The sequence below is a fragment of the Scardinius erythrophthalmus genome, assembly GCF_964197995.2.
Source record: "Scardinius erythrophthalmus genome assembly, chromosome: 1".
NCBI lineage: Eukaryota > Metazoa > Chordata > Actinopteri > Cypriniformes > Leuciscidae > Scardinius > Scardinius erythrophthalmus.
In genome coordinates this window covers 55,811,619-55,833,432 of record NC_138221.1, presented here as the reverse complement: position 1 = coordinate 55,833,432, position 21,814 = coordinate 55,811,619, and the positions used below count along the sequence as shown (strand labels likewise).

At 37.6% G+C, this 21,814-nt stretch overlaps 3 protein-coding genes across 4 annotated transcripts; 1 reads left to right on the top strand and 2 right to left on the bottom strand.

Annotated features, from left to right (window-relative positions):
* Positions 1–35: 35 nt before the first annotated feature.
* On the bottom strand, positions 36–6,788 carry foxred2 (FAD-dependent oxidoreductase domain containing 2). The gene is made up of 10 exons (XM_081367535.1): positions 6,653–6,788; positions 6,011–6,230; positions 5,423–5,728; positions 5,068–5,319; positions 3,061–3,393; positions 2,820–2,986; positions 2,569–2,734; positions 1,674–1,900; positions 1,350–1,520; positions 36–689 (listed from the first exon to the last, which is right to left on the bottom strand). Exons 2-10 carry the CDS (start codon positions 6,223–6,225, stop codon positions 481–483), a joined length of 2,046 nt encoding a protein of 681 aa, XP_081223661.1. The 5' UTR covers positions 6,226–6,230; positions 6,653–6,788; the 3' UTR covers positions 36–480.
* An 869-nt stretch (positions 6,789–7,657) lies between these two features.
* On the top strand, positions 7,658–15,794 carry hmox1a (heme oxygenase 1a). Of its 2 annotated transcripts, XM_081387685.1 has the most exons (8): positions 7,669–7,772; positions 7,849–7,891; positions 8,136–8,247; positions 9,897–10,112; positions 10,207–10,479; positions 12,784–12,832; positions 12,935–13,009; positions 14,371–15,794. In XM_081387685.1, the coding sequence occupies exons 2-8, from the start codon at positions 7,851–7,853 to the stop codon at positions 14,415–14,417; spliced, it is 813 nt and encodes a 270-aa protein (XP_081243811.1). In that variant the 5' UTR covers positions 7,669–7,772; positions 7,849–7,850; the 3' UTR covers positions 14,418–15,794. The 2 variants fall into 2 exon arrangements, with proteins under 2 accessions (XP_081243810.1, XP_081243811.1); XM_081387684.1 differs by lacking the exon at positions 14,371–15,794 and having other exon boundaries at positions 7,658–7,772; positions 12,935–13,421.
* mcm5 (minichromosome maintenance complex component 5) lies at positions 13,471–21,502 on the bottom strand. Its single transcript, XM_081387670.1, has 16 exons — positions 20,996–21,502; positions 20,396–20,522; positions 20,103–20,231; positions 19,758–19,930; positions 18,460–18,615; positions 18,206–18,375; positions 17,939–18,110; positions 17,739–17,850; positions 16,702–16,845; positions 16,541–16,606; positions 16,252–16,428; positions 16,047–16,159; positions 14,713–14,841; positions 14,387–14,529; positions 14,000–14,127; positions 13,471–13,920 (listed from the first exon to the last, which is right to left on the bottom strand). Exons 1-16 carry the CDS (start codon positions 21,163–21,165, stop codon positions 13,819–13,821), a joined length of 2,211 nt encoding a protein of 736 aa, XP_081243796.1. The 5' UTR covers positions 21,166–21,502; the 3' UTR covers positions 13,471–13,818.
* Positions 21,503–21,814: the final 312 nt, after the last annotated feature.

The window sequence follows — 21,814 nt, the reverse complement described above, 5'->3', positions numbered from 1 at the left end:
ACAATAACGCTTTTCTAAACTTGTTTTATTTTTTTATGATACGTTTATTTTTTATTATATATTCTATAGTTTAGTTGTGATACTAAAGTAAGCACAAACACTCCTTTCTGAAATTAATTATTTAGAGATGGGTTGTCTTTATTGTAGTTCTAAATATATAAGTACATGCATGTCAACACATGAAAATACTTTATATAACTCTAACAATAGTATAAAAATATAAGTTATACATTGTACTGCAACACCAAACCCAACACCATAAAACAGTAAATAAAGTTAAACTTTGGCTTATAAAAACTACGGCAAGGTAATACTCATTATTTCATTGACATTTAACCTTATGTTTGATCATAATCTGAGCACGCTGGATGTGGGATGTTTTCTATAAAAATGTAAGTAGATTCCATGAGAAGTGGGAGGTAGATGAACAGAGGATTTTATAAGCAGAACAGATTCAGTCTTTGGTACCATTAATGCCCCTCAAAGGTCAAAGTTCACTGTTGAAACGACTGCAGCGGCAGCATGTTTCAGGTTTTCAGGAACATCTCCCTGATGATCTGCCATGAGTCCTGCCTCACGGGCATGTTTCCATAGGTGGCTGTTTCCCACAATGCCCTGCTTTCTCAAGTAACCTTGGCGGCAAAAGAGGGGTGGGGTACGACTGGTGAGGGACAGAAGGAAACAGGATTCTGAGGGAAAAGGACACATAGAAGCACATAATAAATGATTAAGTCTTGCAAGAACAGTTGCAAATGTTATTTTTCTGGCATATACACTTCTATTAAAAAAATTTGGGGTCGGTACGTTTTTTTAATGTTCTGAAAGTCTCTTATGCTCAGCAAGGCTGCATTTATTTGATCAAAAATACAGTAAAAACTGTAATATTGTGAAATATTAGTACAATTTAAAATAACTGTTTTCTATTTGAATATATTTCATTTATTCCTGTGATGTAAAGCTGAATTTTCAGCAGCCATTACTCCAGACTTCAGTCACATTCTGAATAAAAACATTAATTTCTTTAAAAAATAATAAAAAAACATTACCGACCCCAAACTTTTGAACAGTGATGTAAGACCAGCAAACAAGCGTGTGTTCTAAAAACGTCACGGGAACAGTGAGTTGCAATGTTCCTAAAACGTTAAAATGTCCAGTTTTCTTGTCGTGATTAAAACATTATGTTAGTAACACGGTAATAATGTTAGTACAGCATTCTCTTAACCTTATTTTTTACTTACAATATAACATTCTTTAAACAAGCAAATACAAACTTTTGTATTGCAAAACATCCAGAATGTGGATATTATTGGCACTTAAATGTCTGACATTTGTGTAGAGTACGTACTGACCAGCATAAAAGGCCCTGAGGTCAGTCTGGAGGCAGTGCTCGAGGAAGCGTCTGAGAGGCTGGCTGTGTGATATGGGCTGATCCCATTCAGTCAGGAAGTCCTCGACCATGTGATGAACGGCCCCGGGTCGCGGCAGTGGCCAGCCAGCTGGACGCTGTCTCATATCTTTCTCTATAGAAACATAAAGCACACTTATTTTAATATTCCAGTACATGGCTGTGGGACATCAACAGAGAGTCCAAAATATATTCTCAAAAACACTACAATCTCATACAATTCCACATATGTGAGAGATCAACAAAACATGTTAGAGAAGCTCTTCACCTGTAGGTAGTGTGTTGTAGTAATACAGGACGGGATGGAGGAAGTTGGACCTCCAGGCTTTGGTCCATTCTGACTCAGCCCGACCGGGCCCGAGCGTATCAGTCCGGTTCAGTCCATACTGCATGACCAAGACCAGAAGACCATGATCTGAGAGAGGCCGACCAGACAGAGCAGACAGCTGGGGCAGAGCCTGCAGGGGAAACTCCTCCAGATACTCACAGTAAGACCTGTGGAAGGAGGATTCAGAGCAGCCACATTTCATTTGACTTACAATTACAGTCCCTTCAATATGACATCAAGGATAATCCTTGAGTTTTGTGTCCACTGGGCGTTTAGAAAGACTTAAACTACTGTTCAAAGTTTGGGTTTGGAAAATAATACTTCAGGAAGACGCATTAAACTGACCAAAAGTGACAGAAATCTTTTGTAACATCATAAATTTACCATTTCAAATAAATGAACTTTCTATTTATTAGATATTCCTGAAAGAAAATGTATCATGGTTTCCCAAAAAAATAACATGAAGCAGCACAACTGTTTTTCAACATTGATAATAATAGTAAATGTTTGATCATGGAATGATTTTTGACGGATCATGTGACAATGAAGACTGGAGTAATGATGCTGAAAATACAGCTTTGATATCACAGGAATAAATTACATTTGAAAATATATTACAATAGAAAACAGCTATTTTAAATTGTAATAATATTTCACAATATTACTGATTTTACTGTTTTTTGAGCAAATAAATGCAGCCTTGTTCTTTTAAAAACATAAAAAAAAAATCTAAAATCCAAACCAAAAATTTTGACCAATAGTGTTTATTGAGTATTTTATCCGCAGAATGATTGATACCCAGATATGACATATTGTCTCTTGAAACATCTCTTACCCTCGCAGTAAAATAATGTCCCCAAGAACCGCAAACATTTGGTACGGTCCAGAGGCTTCATTCACCCTCTTAAGAATCCAAGACTGCAGCTGACTGATGGGTAATGTTGTAGCAGGCCAGGAAACGTTATGGTAACGTTGCTCCAGGATTTTATGAACAGCACGCACTGTAATAGCAAAACAGAGAAACTTTAATATAACCTACATTCTTATGATGTGAAATCTTATGCTTAAGTGAGGTGTAATGCTTACCAGTGTAGCGGAACCCATGAACAAATCCACCGGCAGACGATCGATAATCTCTGGAGTGGGCTGCCGTACCCAGGACAAACATGTTGGGCGTCCCTCGTCCTTCATACCAGGCTGTTACTCCTGGCAAGCGGCCTCGGGCACCGCTGCTTTGGGGCGGCCGCGCAGATCTGGATAAATTATGAAAATACTTTGTCAATCTGAAAATAATTCACATTCAGAAACGTAATCGTTAAAATCTTACCCATCAAAAATGGAGAAGTTAAAACGGAAGCCCAGGCAGCGGATCACTCGGTCGTACGGCTGTCTGAGGGAGAAGTTATCAGTGTGGTAACCAGGCAGATTTTGACCGGTGACCTCTGAAATGTTCTTGCCATTCTGGTCATCAAGCAGTTCAGTGAGAGTTAAATACAGCGGCTCCTTTCCCACCACCGATGTTCGACGACTTTTCTTTGCTGTTCTTCTTTTCCCACCATCTTTTCCTCTACGGACAATGGCGATATCCTCCAGTCTTCCCTCTACTAGACCATCTAGAGATTTCAACTGGTACGTGTCTAATAGCTCATTATTTACTGCCCTAAAAAAACAGAAATGTTGAAGTCAGCATGAAATCAAAATGGACAATACTTGAATTCAGAACGTTGCAGTGTTTATTATAAATGATTGATCCATGCATGTCATCTTTTTTTTTTAAATCCACGTGCACCCTGCAAACAACATCTGTTCTCTTCAAGATGCGTGTCTCGATGGAGGGCGAGACTGAGGGGCCGTTTACACGACACCATTTTTAACTGAAAACATTCCATGCGTTTTTGGCCGTTCATTTACACAACGTTGACATTTTGAGGGCCTGAAAACACAAACACTGGAAAAAGGTCTTAAAAACGATACGTTACCGTCTCCATGTAAACTATAAAAACGTAAATTTGTGAAAACGTGACGTCAAGCGTATTGCGTGTTCAGTCTATAGGCGCATAGTGTTTAATGTGACATCGCCAACTACTGGCCTGGCAGCTTAATAAAGTGTTTTCATGGATCCTTGTGAACTGGGATTGTTTTGACAACTTGTTGCCTGTATGCGGAAAAAAAGCAAAGGTAAAACTTTTCCGTGTTTAGTACATCGTTTTCGTGTAAACACCCTAAATATCCTCACAACAAACTGCAAACTGGCATTCAGATCTGCCTTCATTTAATTAGCAACACCCAACTTCCTACAATCCAATCAATTCCCGAAGGACGAAATCCAGTCCTGCCCTACATTCTTTCTCATTCCAAAAGCCATTTTACTTGGATATACTTCACAATATGGAAGAAAAGCCTATCACAACTTCCATTTCATGCTGACTTAAGATATGTAAATTTTGACTTAAGGTGCGTTAACATTAGCCAAATTCCGTGGGCAAAAATGGTCTATTGTCAATAGTATAGCAATGTATGAAGTAGGAATGTGCGAGAGACTGCTGTTAGCCGATATTGGAAATAAGTTTAAACTTTCTATTTAGCACATTTATGTTTTGCATTATTTTATTATTATTTACAAAGGCTATGTTCAATGTGGGGGGATTAACCAATAAAAAAAATAAACCCACGGCAGCAACTTATAAGTAGCCCAATTCCACGGGACTTGGCAACACTGATTGTAATCATCCAATCAGTGCCCTCTGATTTTAGTGGAAGGGTCACGGATAGGTTTAGTGCTGTGATTATTTGAGAAGAATAGGATTGAAACGTTAATCCTACGTGCATAAATGTGACCATGGACCCCAAAACCAGTCACATGGGTAATTTTTTTTAAATTGAGATTTATACCTCATCTGGGAAGTTGAATGAATACACTTTCCATTGATGTATGGTTTGTTATGATAGGACAATATTTGGCTGAGATACAACTATTTGAAAATCTGGAATCTGAGGGTGCCAAAAAAATCAAAACATTGAGAAAATCGCCTTTAAAGTTGTTCATTTATGTTCGCGATTGTGCTGCATTCACTCAGAAAAATACATGTTTTATACATTTACAGTAGGAAATTTACTAAATATCTTCATGGAACATAATCTTTACTTAATATCCTAATGATTGTTGGCATAAAAGAAAAATCAATAATTTTGACCCATACAATGTATTGTTGGCTATTGCCACAAATATACCCGTGCGACTTGTGACTGGTTTTGTGATCCAGGGTCACAAATCACTTGTGAATTTTTGGTTGCAGACTTGAAAACATTCATTTAATGCATTTAAATTAAATACCTGAGGTCCCCAACGTAGTGTGTCTGCCATGCGAGACGTACTGGGCTGGGACTATACAAGTGAATCCGGCTCGCTCTTCCCAAGATGCTTTGGGCTGTCTCAAAGGCGGAGTTTCCTTTGCCGAGGATTAACACAGCTTGTTCTTTAAACTCCTCAGGATCAGTGGGAATAGACTCATAACCCTCCACCAGGTCAGAGCCAAGAAAATCCACCTGCTGAGGAACCCAAAGGCCTGTAGACACCAACAGGACACTATAGAGACAAAAAAAAAATTTAAATGACGTAAAGCATGTTATGAAGGCATTTCAGGAAAATATTATTAAATAATAAAAATAAATGAATGTAGTTACTATACCTGCACTGATAATTGACACCATTCTGATCGGACAGGATGTAGCCTCGGTTTCCATTAAATTCTGATGCTTTAATTTTCCCTATATCAGCTCCATATTTAACCTTCAGCCCCAGCTCTTTCTCAAACATTGAAAGGTAACGTGGGAAGTCATCAGCATTGGGGTAAAGCTCCCGGCTTATTCGCTGAAAAAGGAGGTCGGGCCTGTCACTCAACAGGGAGTTCCAATCATGACGCAAGTTGAATTCCTTGTTCCGCCTCCCAGTGTATATTTTATTAATGCTGATGAGCTTTCTGTGCCGGGGATATCTGAAAGGAATACAGTAAAGAAACAATGGTTCAGCTTCAAAAAAGAAAGTTTGCAACCTATTTAAATAAATGTTAAGATACTGAAAGCAAATGAGTTGCATATTGAAACATATTGAATTATGTTCCATGTTACATTAGATAAAACTACCATAAATGTATGTTTTACTCAATTATATTCCCTTTTTACTGCAGTATTTTGCAATCATTTAGTTCACACTCCTAATTGAAGTTGCTGTAGCTCAGTTTAAGAAAGCATCCTTTGTCATTCAGATTTTCACGTACATGTTGAAGAAGCTCCCAGGTCCTGTGTTTCTCTCTAGAATGATGTAATCTCTCTGGCTCCGGGACAGAAAGTAGCCCATCTGGAGCCCTGCAGGACCAGCTCCCAGCACACAGTACTCATGGCTCACGGTGTTGTTACGGCCGTGAAGAGCAGAACCAGAAGTGGCCAGGGACAGGACACACAGGAGCCTGGAGAGAAGCTGAATCACACTCATGAGGCCTTGGGATGGAAATAAAAACAGCAGTTTATTAGAGCCAGCCGCTCTACCTGCAATAAACGGTTCCCCTTTAAATCATTACTGATCATTAATCATGCATTTGTTCGGTTTTATGAAAACTAAAATTAACTGCAGATGGATACATGCTGAGAATAATAAGCTTTTACTATAACTATCATGTAATTAAGCATACATAATAAACACATAACTAAGAATAAAGGTAAACACAGTAATTGAGACTAGAAATACAAACTATAAAATCATAGACATTATATAATACTTTTTTATATATATATATATATACACATGTTTACTGATATATGGCTCCCCTGTTCCAATACTGGGGATGCGGTGGCAACATCCAACACATGTCAGAGCGAAAAACACAGTATAGTGTAAATATATTGGCATTAAATCAACGTACCGACAAATACAGCTGCTCCTGTGATCCTTTAGCAACAGAAAGTATGGAAATAAAAGGCAGGCATTTCCTAAACTACATCTTTGCGATTGCACGGATTTCATAACATCTTCCACGGACAGAGCGTGATTTTGACGTCACGAAATGGATGGACGTCTAACCAATCAGAGACCAGAGGGGCGTGGTCTTCACGCCCACATAAAAGCTGGCTCTGTTGATTCTTATGGCATCTAAGTGTTTTGGTTTTATTTCCTGCGATTTTTTAATTAAAACAAAAAAAGTAGACTATCTTTTTTTTTAAAGTTACATTAAAATCATTTATTTATTTTTTTTCTCAAATGCTTTCCAGATGTTTCGCTTTTATTGTTTTACCCTTGTGTCAGACCCAGACTTTCTTTATTATTTAATTGCGTTGCGTGTATTTGCTTAACAAAGATTGCACGCATGTGTTGGACATTGTTGGCAGATGAATTAAACGAACTAGTATTAGTCGAACTAGATGAACTAGTCCTATAAAAGAGAGATATTTTTTTATAGAAAATATTTAAAATATTTTAAATTATGTTTTTTTTACTAAAATGTGTATATTTAATAAACTGAAATCAAGATTTATTTTGAAATCATTTACAAAAAATAAAGCAAATTATTGCATTAAACTTCACTGTCATGTTTCTGAGATTTTGCTGTGTCATGTTTAGAAACACACCGACAAAGAAACAGTACAGTCATGAAATCATCGTCAACTATAAAATTCCCCATAACATATTTAAAAAAAACTTTATTACTCTTGACAACAAACTTTGCAACACACTTTCTAACTTTATAACCCATATAAACATATTTGACTGAAACAACTTAAGTTGACCTCATATGACTTAGTCATGAGAAACCTTTGAGATTTCTCAGTCGAAAAAAGACTCCAGTCATGGTTAGTGTAAGCATGTGGAACAAACTACCTCGACATTTTCACTTCCCCTTTCACTAAATCTAGTGACTCAGATAGGAAGTAAATCGTATAAAAACGAAGTGGCGCAGTTAGGGAGATCATAGCCTCTGTGGACACTCACTGACTGAAGAACGAGAGACACATCAACAAACACACACAAGGACATCGACATCGCAAGTAAGATGGTAAAACTTTATGTAAATATGTTACAATGGACATTGTGACATTTGATAACAAATATTTGTTGTTTTAGGGATGGAATCCATGAAAAGCAAACCGAGAGATGTCACTGACAGGTAAAAATGTCTAACCACATTATTTTATTTATTTTATTTAAAAAATAAAATAAAAATAAAAATTCTAACCACATTAATTTCATAGTGATTATGAGAACAGCATTTAAGCCTTAAGTAAATCATACCAAAAGAAGAAGCTACAGCAATTGCAGATGTAATGGATATTGTTACAGTGCTTCGAGTCAGTGATTCTTAAAAGCATAAGTATAAATCAGTGACTGAGTGTGTCATGTGTTCTTTGCAGTGATCTGTCTGAGCTGATAAAGGCAGCCACCAAAGACATTCATGTCCGAGCTGAGAACACACAACTGATGCTCAACTACCAGAGAGGACAGATCACGCAAACACAGTACAAGGTAAATATAACTGCACAAAGATCATATATTTCCAATCAGGATGCAAACAAACAATGGGGACTGTAACATGTATCAAATAGATTAATAGCCTATTATAAATTGACACAATAAAGGGGTTTAAAATAAATGTTTTTAGGAAAATATGAGGAATTGTATTTTAAAACATTCTAAAAGCTTACAATATAACCAACTAAAAGTATACCAAAAATTATCGTGAGAGTGCTGAGGTTTTTGTGGGCATGTAACATAGCAGTATGGTTTTTCATTAAATTAATAATGAAATTATTCATTAATTCTGTATTAAATTCTCCTTTATGAGTGGAGAACCACTCATCCTAACATAATAGGAAATAAAAAAGCCAGAGTCAGAATTTAGAATGAGTATTATCTTTCTTTGCAGAGGAATATTTCTGAACGCGCTCTTGCTTCCCACAGTAATTTTGAAAGGATGAAGCTCCTTTAATATTTATTATTAATATTTTAATAAAATACTAATTTATATAGTAATCTAAAGTATTTAAAGATACCCTGTTTTATTATGGTACATGTCTGAAAAACCATACTGAGCTAATTTCCCTAAAGCGGATTAGGCAAAGTCTTGGACGAACTTTCCTTGTCAGTATTGATTAGTGAAATCTTTTTTACTTTCTATAGTATGGTGGCCGAGAGAGCTCAACGCGCTGCTACTGAAGAAAGCACATGCAAATAGAAAAAAACACATGCAAATAGAAAACAAACAAACATGCAAATAGAAAAAAACACCCACAAATTAAGAAAACAATTTAACAATTTATTTCTTTTAACTTTTGTTGTTGTTGTTGCGTTTGCAAAACATACAGAGATTACATTTTTATGACATACAACTTGTATACAATATAAGAAATGTATTAACAATATTTTCAAAGTCATCAGAATACAAATGAGAAAAGAACAATGAGCTGAAAACTAAAATAAATAAATAAAAAAGATAGAGAAAAAGAACATGAGGGAAAGATATTAATCTATACATAAGTTACACTGTACATATTTTTTCATGTTATGTTTAAATTTTCATAAAAAAAAGTTTCATAAGAAATGTTAGGTAATGAAGGGTCCAAAGTTTTAAAGTTGAGACACTCACACACAGATATATAACGCATATTTGAAAAGATTTTTTGTAAAAAAAAAATATATATTTATTTGCAACCTTTATGTTAATTAATTAATCAGTCAACAATACTATTGATCAGCATTACCAAACGTTGACGTTTTCCACTAGAAACAAACATTGATGTATTATTTTAATTTAATACTGTGAAGCTAATAAAGGGTTATAAATTTAAGGCTATAAATTTAAATGTATGAATTATACTACATATTGTTTGCAAAAAGTTTCAAATAGATTAAATATCTCTTAAACATATATCATGAGATTTCACATTATCAGTAATAAAAATATGTAAATGTAAAATTTAATTTCGATAAAAAATGAATTAAAACTAAATCCATAAAGTGATCCCATGATGAGAACCCCTAAAAGGTTCTATATATGAAGCGTCTGACAGAACCCTTTAAGGTTCTATAGAACCTTTTCTTCTAAGAGTGTACTAACAGCTAACTTCATCTGTGTCGTGTGTAATAACTTCAAGTGTCTCTCCATGTGTTTCCAGCTTCTGCTGTGTTCTCTGTATGAGATCTACCAAGCGCTAGAGGAAGAGCTGGACAGGAACGCTGACCATCCTTCCGTTCAGCCCATCTACTTCCCTCAGGAGCTGGCCAGACTGGAGTCTCTGGAGCTGGACCTGGAGCACTTCTTTGGTCCCCACTGGAGGAAGAGAATAACAGTGCCTGCCGCCACACACAGATACGCACAGAGATTGAGAGAGGCGAGTGTGTCAATCATCTCTTTAAGTGGAATCCACGAGGATGTGAAATTTTAGCAGATTCTCGTTCTAACTCAGCGCTCTCTGTTCCCTTTAGATTGGCAAGAACAGTCCGGATCTTCTGGTGGCACATGCCTATACACGCTATCTCGGCGACCTGTCTGGAGGCCAAGTGCTGGGCAAAATTACCCAGAAATCCTTGGGACTGAGCGGCACCAAGGGGATTGTATTCTTCTCGTTTCCTGGAGTGACGAGCCCCAACAGATTCAAGCAGCTGTACAGGAGCAGAATGAACAGCATTGAGTTAACAGAACAGCAGAGACGGGAAGTGCTGGATGAGGCTAACAGAGCTTTTGAGTTCAACATTGAGGTCAGCACTGATATCTTCTTTTATTATATATATACATATCTATATCTATATATATAGATAGATAGATAGATAGATAGATAGATAGATAGATAGATAGATAGATAGATAGATAGATAGATAGATAGATAGATAGATAGATAGATAGATAGATAGATAGATAGATAGATGGATAGATGGATAGATAGATAGATAGATAGATAGATAGATAGATAGATAGATAGATAGATAGATAGATAGATAGATAGATAGATAGTTTGGGGTCAGTTAAATTTTTAAAAAATAAATTAATACTTTTATTCAGCAAGGATGCATTAGATTGATCAAAAGCAAGATATTTGTTACAGCTGAAAATTCAGCTTTGCCGCACAAGAATAAATTACATTTGAAAATATATTAAATTAGAAAATTGTTATTTTATATTTTAATATTTCACAATATAATTTTTTATTATATTTTTAATAAAATTAATGCAGCCTTGGTGAGAATATATAACTTATTTAAAAAACATAAAAAAAATATTACTATGGATAGATAGATGGATATAGAACAATAATCGATGGATGGATGGATATAGAACGATAATCGATAGATGGATGGATATAGAATGATAATTGATGGATAGATGGATGGATATAGAACAATAATCGATAGATGGATGGATATAGAACGATAATCAATAGATGGATAGATGGATATAGAACAATAATCGATGGATGGATGGATATAGAATGATAATTGATGGATAGATGGATGGATATAGAACAATAATCGATAGATGGATGGATATAGAACGATAATCAATAGATGGATAGATGGATATAGAACAATAATCGATGGATGGATGGATATAGAACAATAATCGATAGATGGATGGATGGATATAGAACAATAAACGATGGATGGATGGATATAGAATGATGATAGATGGATGGATATACAGGGTGGGCCATTTATATGGATACACCGTAATAACATGGGAATGGTTGGTGATATTAAAGTCCTGTTTGTGGCACATTAGTATATGTGAGGGGGCAAACTCCTCAAGATGGGTGGTGACCATGGTGGCCATTTAGAAGTCGGCCATCTTGGATACAACTTTTGTTTTTTCAATAGGAAGAGGGCCATGTGACACATCAAACTTATTGGTAATGTCACAAGAAAAACAATGGTGTGCTTGGTTTCAACGTAACTTTATTCGTTCATGAGTTATTTACAAGTTTCTGACCACTTATAAAATGTGTTCAATGTGCTGCCCATTGTGTTGGATTGTCAATGCAACCCTGTTCTCCCACTCTACACACACTGATAGCAACACCGCAGGAGAAATGCCAGCACAGGCATCCAGTATCCGTAGTTTCAGGTGCTGCACATCTCGTATCTTCACACCATAGACAATTGCCTTCAGATGACCCCAAAGATAAAAGTCTAAGGGGGTCAGATCGGGAGACCTTGGGGGCCATTCAGTGTGTGTAGAGTGGGAGAACAGGGTTGCATTGACAATCCAACACAATGGGCAGCACATTGAACACATTTTATAAGTGGTCAGAAACTTGTAAATAACTCATGAACGAATAAAGTTACGTTGAAACCAAGCACACCATTGTTTTTCTTGTGACATACCAATAAGTTTGATGTGTCACATGGCCCTCTTCCTATTGAAAAAACAAAAGTTGTATCCAAGATGGCCGACTTCTAAATGGCCACCATGGTCACCACCCATCATGAGGAGTTTGCCCCCTCACATATACTAATGTGCCACAAACAGGACTTTAATATCACCAACCATTCCCATGTTATTACGGTGTATCCATATAAATGGCCCACCCTGTAGAATGATAATTGATGGATAGATGGATGGATATAGAACAATAATCGATGGATGGATATAGAATGATAATTGATGGATGGATGGATATAGAATGATAATTGATGGATAGATGGATGGATATAGAACAATAATCGATGGATGGATATAGAATGATAATTGATGGATGGATGGATATAGAATGATAATTGATGGATAGATGGATGGATATAGAACAATAATCAATGGATGGATATAGAATGATAATTGATGGATAGATGGATGTATATAGAACAATAATCGATGGATGGATAGAGATAGAACGATAATCAATATAGATATAGAATGATAATTGATGGATCGATGGATGGATTATAGATAGATGGAGATTGAATTACTTTTGGATCTAATTGTTCTAAGTCTAGACATTCTAACAAGAAAATAAGGTTGAAAAAATTTGAGGCGCGACTTTAAAAGTTAGCTTTTATTTGTCATTTCAGGTTTTTGATGATCTTCAGAAAATGCTGAGCATCACAGAGGAAGCTTCAAGTGAGTATCAAAAATAAGTCAAAAATTAGCTAGAAATAGTACTAGAAATTGTACATGTATACGGTAGTGTTTTTGTTACAATCTTACCTTTTGTTTGTTTAGGTGAAAAAGGCAACGACGCAGCGTCCAAAACTCCAACAACCTTCTCCAACTCTCCGATGCTCCAGTTTGCATTAGGTGTGGGAATCACTCTGGCAACCGTTGGAATGGGAGTTTATGCTTTTTGATTCAGAACATTTTATTCTCATCTGTGTGTAACATCTTAATACCACGACGAGGTCAAACCTAACCTAGATCTTTAACCAGCACTAGTCATGGAGATTAGAAAACATGCACTCAATAAATCAAGTTAACTTAAGTGATCCAAAGAGTCATTTTTTTCCCAAATAGTTTTAGACGTAACTTAAAGTGATCATGTCAGCAGTTTTCCTTTAAAATATTTAACATTTTAAGATGTGCATTTACATACATATTTATATACATTTGGCAGATGCTTTTATCCAAAATTTAGTGCATTCAATGATTTTATCAGTCATCAATGTGATTTTTTTTATATGTATTCCTGAAAAATGCAATAAAATTTAACTTTAAAAAAACAATACTGATTTGTATTTTCTGTTAAAAGAGACCAGAATAATAATTTCTTAAATTGCTTTATTGTTTCCATACAAAAGTCATATCTTTAGTTTGACAAGTGACATTAGATCTGTGGTGAACCATTTGTTTTCAATGGAAAAAACACACACATTAAGACAGTAAAGCATAGTGTTGCTATGGTAGCATTTGAAATCATAGCAAGCTTTGACAGAGTAAGATGAGAATAATTACTCACCAAACAGTGAGATTGATAAACAGGACATTTCTCCAGCGATAGAGTGTCCAACACAACTATGTACAATAAATCTGAATTGTATATCATTTTTGCGGAGATGTGTTCAGATCAGATGACAGGATTATGTGTGAAGCAAACACACAACGTCATCGCTCTACTTGACCCTGTAAAGAACCTTCCTCTGCATGCGGTGCTGCAGCTCACCCCTCCTCATCATCAGATGAAGGACCTTGTGAATGGCGTGTTCTGGGTATTTCTGTTCAGAGAAGAGGAGGAGAATTTAACTGACGCTAACAGTGAAGAATAGTGATGTGAGAAGTTGAGCTTCAACGCACCTGTTTGGTGAAATCCTGTATAATGCTGTGTTCAGACACCTGGGAGCCGATGGCGAAGCGTCTCTTCAGCTGTTTTTCTATGCGAGAGATCATCTCCTGATCTTCCTGAGTGGTGAATCCTTCCACACCTAACGTTACAGACATACAGCACACATCAGACTCTCCAGCTACATTTAGAGAGGCTAGAAAGGGCAGGGGCTCAATGACAGTGATCCGGCTGGTTTTTACTGAACATTTTTGGTACAAATTCCACTGTTGTAAACATGGCTCATGATCATTTATCTGGCCAACATAGCTGAGGTTGTCAACTGAGAGAATTACGCGATTTAGTAAAATTTTCACTAGAAAAATTTGTCTATTCTCTGCTTTAGAGACCAACACACTTACCGGAGAGACTGCCGGACAGAGCCGCGTCTAGCGTGGACACCTGGAAGAGTCTCAGCGCCTCGTCCACCTCTTCCTCTCCAGCGATGGGCTGCAGCTTCATCTTAGCCAGAGACTCTGCAATGCGCACCACGGCCTCCAGCTGCCTGCGGGACGACAAATGATCAACCACTTTATAATAACATAGTCAGACAAGTGCTATGTTTGAAATAAGCAATGCTACTGCGTACAGACTGGTGAATATGCCACTGGGCTCCTGTGTGTAAATATACACTTTGAGGGACAAAATGAGTAAAAACAGGTTCCAGATTCCTGAATTCAGTTGTTACCTGACAGTGATGGGGATGGACGCACGTCTGTCAATCTCTCTCTCGTGTTCCCTCGCTCCGCTTCTCATCACCACATATCTGTTCTTCAGTTTCTCTGCGGCGGCCGCAGACAGGCGGGGTCCACATTTCCTGTTTAAGAGTAGACAACGCATTTAACTCTGATGACAACACTGTTTCCATCCAAAGCTGTGAATTTAAAGAGGTGGTTGTTTGAACAAACAACATCTGCAAAGTTACAACGCTCAAAATTCAAAGCAAATATCTATATCTAATAGACATTTGCTTTTAAAGAAATTGTTTTTTAAGGACTACAACAAACGGCTGTTAGGGACTACAAGACATTCCTCCTCGGTTAGTGACATCACCAACCCTAAAATTTACATAAACCAGAAATGTCCTGTTGCATTCTACATGTCACTTCTTGAGTTTCTCCATTATTGTCCGACTGCAGTTTAAACATGAAAGGCTAAAGTTTTCGAAATTTTCAGTGCATGTCTGTGTGAGGTAAAAGGACACAAGATGTTTAAGCTCCGCCCCCTGTGCTGGAAGCAGCAGCTCATTTGCATTTAAAGGAACAGACACAAAAACAGTGCGTTTTTGCTCACCCTAAAAAAGTTACAATTTGAACATGCTATATAAAAATATCTGTGGGGTGTTTTGAGCTAAAACTTCACATACACACTCTGGGGACATCAGAGAGTTATTTTACATCTTGTGAAAAGGGCATTATACCACCCCTTTAACTTGGAATATTGCATAAAACAGGGAAATTGGCTCAAAACATCTGTAATAAAAACAGAACTTGTTGCACTCGGGGAAGCCACGGTGGCTCTTTTCCCTCCATCTTAAATGTATCTCAGAGCACATAGACGAAACACAATAAACGCTACCATGTTATCTCGCATTCGGATGCTGGTGCTTGTGAACACAATCATGCGAGACGCTTCAGAGAGAATTAAACCAAATCATTCTGATGACAGACTTTGGCTCAGGTATTTCAGAATGACCGAACCAACATTTGAGATGCTGTGCAATAAAATCAGTCGCTGGTTAGTCAAGTTATCCAGTCACATTCTCCGTTGAGGCAAAGTCACGTGAATTTTTTTGTTGTGCATCGAGGGATTTGTGTTTCCATCATAGTTTATATGCATGTCTTCTTAAAAAATTATCTGTCTCTATTGAGCGCACGTTTTTTTTATGCACATTTTTAGAATTTATGTGCATCTTTGGGTTTCCATCCAGAGGTTTTTTGTCATATCCCAAAAAAGTGGATGGAAACTGCTACTGATAAATGAGGTTTCACACTGCGTTTATGGACTTGGACCCAGACTTACACTCGAGAGTAGGCAACGTATTTCTTCAGCATGGCCAGAGGAATCTCTCCCTCGACTCCCTCCGTCTGCGTCCGAGCGCTCAGGTGAACGTTCATCACATGCCGGGCCAAAGTCTACATAAAAACACACAGGTATGCACATTAGCTCACATGAAATTTAAACATGTAAAACTCTTCAATGAACTTTAGTAGTCTTTAAGCAGCACCATGTCTCGCTGTTGGTCGTGATGGTCTTTGATGATGAAGATCATGTCGAATCGAGACAGAATGGTGGGCATGAAGTCGATGTTGTCCTCTCCCTTTGTATCATCCCAGCGGCCGAACACAGAGTTGGCGGCGGCCAATACCGAGCAACGGGAGTTCAGAGTGGTGGTGATGCCAGCCTTTGGGTGAAAACACAAAGAATTGATGAGTCTGTCTGTTTGAAGAGACCGTAAGCTGAAGAAATAGTGGATGTCTATTGGTGAGTACAATGCAGTGATAAATGTCTGGTACCTTTGCAATAGAGATGGTCTGCTGCTCCATGGCCTCATGGATGGCGACTCGGTCATCCTCTCTCATCTTTTGAAAAGAAAAACTTTCATAAGCATTTCATTAGACTGCATGGACACATCATTTAAGTTCAGGAAATCCAAACTGCTTAGAGGAAGTCCAACCTTGTCAAACTCATCGATGCAGACCACTCCGCCATCTGCCAGCACCATGGCACCTCCCTCCATGATGAAACCACGAGTGACGGGGTCTCGAAGAACCGAGGCTGTCAAACCAGCGGCACTGCTGCCTTTACCAGAGGTGTAGACCTAACCGACAGAGACAGAAGTTTTAATCTGATTCTCATTCACAGGAAACAATTTCATTCATGCTTTTAGCAGACGCTTTTATTCAAAGAGACTTGCAAGAGAGGAACATAGCATAAAAAAGATTTATGTATCTGAAAGGAAAATGAAGACTAATTGATTCATTTCAATTAAAATTGTAAAATAATATATAATGCATTCCATATTAAATGCTTCTATATAACATTATTAAATATAAATCGCATAAAATAGATTATAAAATATACTGTCATAATTCTCCATTAAAGGAAACAATTATGGGATTAAAAGAGCAATGAATACCGATTACCTGCACATACATATATTTTTCATTATTTATAATTAAATGAAAATTGTAATACATTTAAAATTGTAATACAATATATAATACATGTTGTGCGTGTAATGCTATTTTAAATATACTTGAATTTAATAGCATATATATATTTATTTGACATTCATCAAATATATGACATGCAGAATATTTTATTGTATATATATATATATATATATATATATATATATATATATATATATATATATATATATATAATAAAATATACTGCATGTCATATATTAATAGATGTCATGTAGTATAAGATTATTGTACAATAATTTCTATTGTACAGCAAGTTCTTATTGTAGTACAAGAACATTAATATATTATACAACATCCTGCACATATCAGATATCTTTAAATAGGAACACATTAATGTAAATAATTCCTTGGCCACAAATATTTGATAACATGGCAAAGAGCTGCATGAACATTCTTCAAAAAAAAAAAAAAAATCTCCTTTTATGTTTCACGTATAAAGAAAGTCATATGAACTAGATGAGGGCAAATAAATGATGGTCCATCTTTATCATAATCTTACCCCAATGGGAGAGCATCTCTCCACAAACTTCAGCAACTGAGACTTGGCTGTGCCTGGATCTCCCAACATCAACAAGTTAATATCACCTCTGCGCGTCAGACCATCAGGCAACCTGACAAAGGCCATTTTGAGCAAATTAGAAAGGTAGCGGAAAAAACAAAACGCAATGTGAAGAGGCGGCAGTTTCAATGTTGTCTCACCTCTTCCTGGAGCCCCCAAACAGAAGACACGCTATGGCCTTCTTCAGGTCATCGCTCCCGTAGATGGAGGGGGCGAGAGAGCGAGCGATGGAGTCGTAGACGGAGGGAGAAGCAGCCAGAGCCCTCAACTCCTCTTCCTCCTGAGGGGAGACTGAACCAGTGGTTCCACGGCCTGAAAGACGGTGAGAAGGTCATGAGAATGTCTAAAGAGAGATGTTGTTTCAACCCAAGACAAATGATTTCCCATAATGTTTTGCACATGCTCACCTGCTCCTTCAGTATCCATTTCAATGCCGACCACACGCAGGTACGCTGCTCGGATGCCCACACCTGCGCCCTTATCACGACCTTTGGATTTGGCTTGAGCCACCTTTTTGATGGAGTAGATGCCCATGACGGTTACTCTGTTGCCTGGCACTACACGGTCACACAAGTACCTGGGAGGTAAAAGTCATGGATTAGACACAATGCAGAAAAAACAAGCATGATGACAGCATGAAGCCGTGGGCGTGTGCATCCACCTGTCGCAGTAGAGCTGCATGTGTCGTGGCATCTCCCCGTGGGGAACGGCATCCGGTGCTTCCTGCAGACGCTGAGTCTGGAAGTCCACACACACGCACCGGTCCGGAATGATGAAATACGGATCCACAGGGCACTTGACACGGCCCGCCTGCTCGCTGCGGGACAAAAAGAGACAGGAAATTGGTATAGAAACATGCCCATTCTCTGGATCTAGTAGGGCTAGGTTGATAACGTCAATTTATTGAGTTTAATTGACACATTATTTGTCGTGCACCTCCCACCCAAAAAGCACAATCTATGCACATACTTTGATAAAGTCACAGCTTCCAAATTCTGTCTGTTATATCACGAAATTCAAACAAATACCATTTCGGAGCTCTTTAATGTGACAGATCGCTTTGGGGGCCTGCAAACAGGTTTTAAAGTGCACATTCTTAAACGATAGCGTTATTGTCTGCGTTAACTATAAAAATGCGAATTTGTGAAAACGGTGACGTCATGCAAACGTGTTTTACCTGTTCAGTCTATAGGCACGTAGTGTTTCTTTACAAAGTGACATCGCCAACTACTGGCCTGGCATGAATACAGCGTTTTTAGTGGTTTAGCAGATCTGTGTGAACAGGATTGTTTTGACAACTTTGTCGTCAATGACAAATGCATTTTTTAATAGTCACTTGTCACCACCTACTGGTGTAATGATTTTATTGACAAATCTTTAAATCTATTTTGATCGCTTCATCAGTGTTTATATCCAAACAGAATGCGGTTTTCATACCTATACATGCCAGCTGCTCTCTCTGGATCAGCGGCAGCACTAATGCAGATTTTAATGTTCGCTGTGATCATACTTGGCTTAAAAGACACAGGCAAATCGTTATCATTTAGGAGTAAAATCACGTGGGTGTCAAGATCGCGATCTTTTAACGATTAATCCTGCAGCTCTAATTACACATCTATAAGAGAGTCTTTAAAATTACTTCTAGTAAAAGATCATTTGTAACACCGTAATAACTATACATTTTGTATTTTACAAGCAACTAACAATAAACAAAATCCTAACCCTATAGTATGCACATGTAGTTAATATTACTCAGTACTTAAATGTGTAATCGCACTGTAACAAAGACACCATAAAATTAAGAAATAAGACCATCTTTGTACTGATAATAAAAATTCTCCTGATATTGAAAATTATATGTAGACCAAAAATATGTTCTACAGACAAGTTAGTGCAAGAATATTTCTAAACAGAATGAAGTGTGTTAAAACTAAACTGCGTATTTGGTAAGACACTCACGTGTTGCACTTGCGGGGCAGAGCGTAACCCTGCAGTCCCGGAGGCAGAGGGATGTTACTGATGACTGCTCTGCATCCGCGGCACTGAAGACACACTTTAGTGGCTTTGGCCCTCACGGCCGTAGAGGATATGATTATACCGGGAATCTTCACGAGACGTGACACCTGCTCCGACTACAAAAGATGATGGAGACAAGTAGACAATAAACACTTTACCTAAAATGTCAATTGTTTTCACTGTAGCTGTATGGATGTGCCGCACTAAGGCACAAATTAAGAGTAAACAGATACTCCATATCCATCGGTTTTCATTTTTAATTGTCAAGTTGATCGGTTATTTTCTCACTTTCAGGTTGCGGATGGAGGATGGGTGGGCGTCGCTCTTCAGCATGACCTGTATGTCCTGTACGGTCTCTTCTCCTAGTGGCCGCGGACGCGTGACCTCGTCAGCCACTTCCTGCGCCGCCTCCTCCAACTGTCAATCACAGAGCAACATCATTAAAGGGAAAACCTTATAAACAATGTTCAAATTGGACTTTTTGTATTTCATAAATATAACATATATTATATAATAAATATATTATTATTATTATAATATAATATCTATGTGAAAAGTTATTTCTGTAATTCTGTCCTTACCAAAGGCAAATTGTCAGTAGGAAGTTTGTAAAGACAGTCTGACAGATCTTCATCAAAACTGGCCAAATCCTCCATCTCCACCTCAATCCAGTACTCTCCCAAAGTGTAGTGCCTCTTGAGCTCATCTCTGAGGGGGAGAAATACATTTAACAATGGAGAGAAGCATTAGAAGGATAGAAATAGCAAATGAAAATGATAACCCTGGATCAAAAAGGTACGTTTTATGTAAACAGTTCACTTTATTAGTGCAAATGCAAAGTAGTGTTAGGGAATCTTTCATTTGAATCGATTTGATTCTTTCGAACAGTTCTGATCACTGAACCGACTCAAAAACGATTCCGTCGTACAAAACATGTTCCAAATCGGTTCTACTGAATCACTCAGAGTCAGAACGATGCATATTGCACATGACTCCAAGATGAATCTACAAAAAGTGTAATATGGATTATGGAAAAAGTGGATATAATAACGACATAAATATACAATGTGCAACGACTACACAGGGAAACGTTAGCTACACATCGTGCAAAACGTATTGTGAAAAAAAGAATCATCACCAGGACGCAAGCAAACACATGATCACATCTGATATCACAATACCTGTATTTGTAGGTGAATCCAGTGCGATCGGTGCCGACCCTAAATTGTCTCAAGAACTCACGAAACTTCTTTTTGATCTGGCTGCGTTTCAGGACCCCCTCATCGCCAATGCCTTCCCCTCCACCGAAACTGTCACTATAATAAACTCCTGGATCATCAAATCCCGACATTTTGCAAATGCTCTGGAGTGGACTCCTTGTAATAAGCGATTAATAAAATATCACTTCAAAAAGTGCAGTGAAGTCTTAAGTTTTGCTACTATTCTGTGTCGGTCAGAATCAACAATGTGTTTCCCTGACACACGCGCGCTGACTTTCGCGGCAAAACCTCTAGCCCTGCCTTGCGCTGAAGCCAGACTCCGCCCTCAGTGGCTTTTCCGTCCCGCTTATTGGTCCACAAGCAGTTATGACGAGTTGCGTCACGAAAAAGGCGCTAGCAAAGCGGAGCACTGGCGGGAAAAACACAAAGCGAAGTGCAGGGACCGGAAATAGTTGTTCTGCTTGGCGCGGAATATCAGCATGGTAGAAGAAGACTTGTCAGTTTACGGCTAACAAAACCTTATTTATATGAAAATAAATGTTAATGATAAATAGTCATATCAAATAAAAAGTAACAATTCCGAAATGATTGTTGTGTATATATAGTGGAGACTGGGCTCAAAAACCACAATGACATACATTCAGACAAGAGTCAACTATATAATGAAGATAGATTTTAGCTGAAAGCTTGAACTGTAATCTCAGAATAACAGTATTAGGCTTTGAGGATGTTATATACATTTATTACAGTATTTATTAGCCAAAACATTGTTTTGACTAT